This window comes from Choristoneura fumiferana, chromosome 16 (assembly GCF_025370935.1).
Source record: "Choristoneura fumiferana chromosome 16, NRCan_CFum_1, whole genome shotgun sequence".
Lineage (NCBI taxonomy): Eukaryota > Metazoa > Arthropoda > Insecta > Lepidoptera > Tortricidae > Choristoneura > Choristoneura fumiferana.
In genome coordinates, this window is record NC_133487.1 from 62,003 (window position 1) to 67,309 (window position 5,307).

Below are 5,307 nucleotides of genomic sequence, written 5' to 3' on the forward strand. Positions count from 1 at the left end.
CGTTGTGAAGGCCCACCCAGAAACAATGCTGCAGTTTTTCAATAAATGCCTCGAGTGTGAGTATTTCCCAGCAGCTTGGAAGAGAGCTGTTGTCATAATTCTGCGGAAGCCTGGCAAGAGCGACTACACCATTCCCAAATCCCATAGACCGATCGGCCTCCTGTCAATTATGGGCAAAACTTACGAGAAGCTGTTGGTGACCCGACTCAAGTATCACATATTGCCAAGGATGAGCCCCCGCCAGTACGGGTTCATGCCGCAGCGCAGCACCGAAGACTCCCTCTATAGCCTTATGCAGTACATCCGCAATAAGTTGAAACAAAAGAAAATGATCACTTTGATTTCACTAGATATAGAAGGAGCCTTCGATAGCGCATGGTGGCCCGAAATCCGAGTCCGACTGGCGGAGGAGAACTGTCCGCTGAACTTGAGAAGGGTCATCGACAGCTATCTTAGTGACAGAGAGGTCGTGGTTAGGTATGCGGGAGAACAACACACAAGATCCACAAGAAAGGGTTGTGTCCAAGGTTCCATAGGAGGCCCAATTCTATGGAACTTATTGTTGGACCCCCTCTTGAAGGATCTTGCAAATGGGGGTAGCTACTGCCAGGCCTTCGCAGATGACGTGGTCATGGCGTTTGACGGAAGCACAGCACAGGAGATTGAAGGGCAGGCTAACCCCGCTCTCGAGCGTGTCCGGGCGTGGGGAGTCAAGAGCAAACTTAAGTTTGCTCCACATAAAACAAATGCGTTGCTTATTACAAACAAGCTTAAGTACGACACCCCGCGCCTCGTCATGGGAGGGATAGAGGTTGGTTTTGCGGAGGAAGTGAAACTCCTAGGTGTGACCATAGACAATAAGCTAACATTCAACAGCCATATAACCAATGTTTGCAGGAAAGCTGCGGGGATATACAAGCAACTGACAAAGGCGGCAAAAGTTAGCTGGGGACTTCATCCCGAAGTTGTCAAAACGATTTACGTGGCAACCATAGAGCCAGTGATACTGTATGCCGCGAGCGTATGGGCACCGGCTGCAGAGAAGCTGACGACGCGAAAGAAGTTTGAGGTCATACAGAGAGGCATAGCGCAAAAACAGTGCGGGGCCTACCGCACTGTCTCCCTCAACGCCGCGTTGCTGCTAGCGGGGATGCTCCCACTAGACCTCCGAGTCCGTGAGGCAGCTTTACTTTATGAAGCCAAGAGGGGAGCAAACCTGCCGCAGCTTGGCGACAGGGAGATTGAGCGGAGAGGGTCCGCGCTGGAGACACCACATCCAGCGGAGCAAACCAGCATCGAGTTTGGGATCCTGGCCGATCAGGATGCCCTAAACAAGAACGAGCAATACACAACTAGGATATACACCGACGGGAGCAAGATTGGTGGCAGGGTCGGCGCCGCATTATCTATTTGGCAAGGCGACGCCGAGACTAGGGCCGTCAAGCTTGCGCTCTCGGACTACTGTAGCGTGTATCAGGCCGAGCTCCTAGCCTTACAAGAGGCTACAAGTGTGGCTCTGAACAGTGCGGGGTCTTCTTTTGGGGTCTATAGCGACTCTAGGGCGGCTCTGCAAACCATTTCGAACCATCGTTGCCTCCACCCGCTCGCCATAGCCACAAGAGAGAACTTAACATCAATCTCCCTCCAAGGCAAGGAACTTTCCTTGTTTTGGATAAAGGCACACGCGGGATTGGATGGCAACGAGAGGGCCGACCAGCTAGCCAAAGAAGCCGCTGTAGCATCCAAAAGAAGACCAAACTATGATCTTTGTCCGGTATCACACATCAAGAGAATCCTTCGAAAGGATTCCCTTGATGTGTGGAACCGGAGGTATGTGGAAGGTACGACCGCGTCGACCACGAAGCTATTCTTCCCCAATGTGGTGGAAGCGTACGGAGTGGTCCGAAAGATGGTCCCGCGCGGCATTATTACCCAGATATTGACCGGGCATGGTGGATTCTCCGAGTACTTAAATCGCTTTAAGTGCAAGGAGAATCCATCATGCTCCTGCGAACCAGGGGTGCCCGAGACAATTGCCCACCTGCTCCTTGAATGTCCCCAGTATGGAGTGCAGAGGTTTGACCTGGAAAATAAAATAGACATTAAACTAACTAAAGACAATATAAGAGACATAATGATGGGAAAAAATAGAGAAAGATTTATAAAATATTGTATAGAAGTAGCAAGCAAAACCATTGTTAAAAATAAAAATAGATAAGAAAAAGTATGTTTAAATGATATACTGAGTATATTAGTAATAAGCATGCAAAATATATAGAGTATAAATAAAATAGTACTAAATGTAAGAGTAAGTAAGAAAATTGTAAGCAAGTAAAATAAGTACCAAACAAAAATGTGTCCGAAAAAGTGTTTACAAATGTTGACACCCTAAAAACTGTAATACATTATAGATATAAGATAGTTAAGTTAAAATTGTAAGAATGTAGAATTGTTGGAAATTATAAATAAAGAACACCCGGGGACCCTCTCCCCTCCTTTTGTTGAAAGAGCAAGAAAATAGTAAAGCATGGTAACAGAGGACAGCTAGAGAGATACGATAGTATGTAAAAGAGGAAGGAAAGGAATGTAAGATGAAATATAACAATAAGTTAAGTAAAAATTAGATAGATAGAATAGCTAATAATGATAGTAAGAATGAGGAAGAAAGATAGAAAGAAAAGGAATGCAGCATGAAAGTGCGAGAAGGATAAGTGATAGAACTGGAGTGAAACGGCATTGTAAACATAGGCTCCGATCATGTTGGAGGTAGCCAGGTAAAAAAAAAAAAAAAAAAAAAAAAAAAAAAAAAAAAAAAAAAAAAAAAAAAAAAACCTTACCAGTCGCCCGCCAGTGGTCGCCACGGTCGGTCGAGGTAGCCATCGCTCTGATAAAAAGGTTCGCCCCTCGCCGCATCGCGCCGCAGGTAGCCGTGTGTCGCCGCATCGCGCCGCATGTAGCCGAGTGTCGCCGCATGTAGCCGAGTGTAGCCGCATCTAGCCGGGTCTCGCCGCATGTAGCCGAGGGTGTCCGCATCGCGCCGCATGTAGCCGAGTGTCGCCGCATCTCGCCGTTTTGCGACGTTGCTGCCGCGTGTTGCCGCATCTCGCCAAAGCTCGCCGCATCGCGCCTTTCGTCGTGGTTCGCCGAGGCTCGCCACATCGCGCCTCTCACCGTGGTTCAACGGTGTTCGCCGCGGCGCGCCACTTGTCGCCCTTCGTCACTCGGATAGCGGATAGCCAATTCTAGCGAGTTCTCGCCACTTGCTGGCAGCTGGCCACACCTAGCCAGTGCTCGCCTTTTCCGCTTGCCGTCTGAATGTAGTGATAGTGACACCAAAGTGCTAAAGTGTTAAATCCGAAAGTGTTTGTTAGAGTTATTTGTTATTGAGAAGTTTGTTGGGGCGGCGTATCACCGTCTACACCTTAAAGCCTCCTTCCCGCCGAGCTAACTCGCGGATTTTTCCGCTGGGGACTTCCGGCGCAAACAGGAGAAAAACCCAAAACCTCGTGACGGCGTGGTTGGACTTCTAGCGGTACCAGAGAAACGAAACTGGGAAAAAACGTGCGCAGCAGCAGTGGTAGCCCGGAACCGCAAGTAGAGAACTTTTAACACTTGTACTGTTTATACAATAACTTCTTGTTGGCAAATTTTGACTAAATTGCACCTTATTCTTGGTTGCAAATTTAAACGTTACAAGTATTTTATTTTATTTTATTGTTAATTGTAAGTAGTTTTAAGGACCTGTACTGTGTAGTGCAGACATATTGTGTAGATATAGGATCCATATAACTGCTTTAGATTTCGCAAAATTTTGTTTAAATTTTTTACGTAGTCTGGAAATTGGGTCACCTTCAGTCCGGAGGCAACAGACTAAAGACCGATCTATATTATTTTGATTCGGGGGACTACTCTTATCGACAGGCAGTCCCTTTACAACTGCCTACTAGAGACAGAGTCAGAGACTCACTTTTTAATTTTAGAGTGACAAACCCCTTTTATATATTTAGTTTTTTAAATCGACAAGCTCGGGAGATACAGCTGATACCACATTATACAACTTTTACAACCGACCGGAATCAGCTGTACCAACCTTTTCCAGCACGGATTGAACCTCCAACATGTTCGGTATTAGGACACCTGTTGGAAAGACCGCAGGCGGTAGGTCTTCCCTCGATGTAGTGAGCCCGGAAGCTAAGAAGGCCAATGTTAGACGTAGCATCGGGGAGTGGGAAGCCTGCAAGCTGAACACCACCCAAACCTTGTCGGATGAGAACATCAAGGCGGGTCCCTCTGTAAAGAAGCCGGCTGCGCTGCAAAACAGTAAACAGTCAACCGCGCCAAAAGTCTCGAGTCCCATCGCGGAGCAACTTTCCGAAAGGGTAGCTGAGGCGAGGCGTGTCCTTCATAAAGGGAAAACCCATCTGAACGCCGCAAAAAATCTCAAAACTGAGATCAAGATCGAGGTTACCATTGCCCTCGACAGACTTTATCAACTAGTAAAGAGTTCCGATGAGGCAAGAGTTGACACCAAGCCTAAAGCTAAAGAACAGGCAGGCTCAAAACAAAAGGCAAAACCTATCGCTGAAAAGCCACCCCACCCTGTTGACCATGATCTGGTGAAAAAACTAGATGAACACCAGAAGCTGATCCTAGAGAATAATAAGAAAATGGATGAACTTAAAGAGACGCTCGATTTCACCTTAGAAAAAATGGCGGAAAAAACCTACGCCGAAGTAACTGCGAACCATCCTGAGGAATCGTTCCGGGGAAGAGGAACCCTACATTCGGTGTGTGTGACCTCGAAGGATGATACGGAAACCGGAGAAGAGGTCCTCAACAAGATCAGGAAGGCAGTTGACGCAAAGGAGGGCTGGATTAAGATAGAAAGGGTAAGGAAGGCAAAGGACAGGAAAGTTATTATTGGTTTAAGGACGAGAGAGGATAGAGAGAGAATAAAGGAACGGCTGAAAACAGATGGAGTCGAACTCAGTGTCGAGGTGGTAGAGAATAAGGACCCGTTGCTGATCCTCAGGAACGTGCTCGCAGTTAACACTGACGAGGACATAGAGAAGGCCCTGAGGAACCAAAATCGGAGCATTTTCTGCGATCTTGGCGACGATGACGACCGAATCAAAGTGAAATACAGGAGGAGAACACGGAATCCCCACACCAGCCACGTTGTCATCAACGTCTCGCCGACCATCTGGCGCAGAATGCTGGATAAGGGCTACGCACACATAGATCTTCAGCGTGTTCGGGTAGAAGACCAGACTCCACTAACGCAGTGCACTCGCTGCTTGGGTTATG

At 47.5% G+C, this 5,307-nt stretch overlaps 1 protein-coding gene across 1 annotated transcript; it reads left to right on the top strand.

Annotated features, from left to right (window-relative positions):
- Positions 1–364: 364 nt before the first annotated feature.
- LOC141436279 (uncharacterized) lies at positions 365–2,743 on the top strand. The gene has a single exon (XM_074099184.1). It carries the CDS (start codon positions 632–634, stop codon positions 2,216–2,218), a length of 1,587 nt encoding a protein of 528 aa, XP_073955285.1. The 5' UTR covers positions 365–631; the 3' UTR covers positions 2,219–2,743.
- Positions 2,744–5,307: the final 2,564 nt, after the last annotated feature.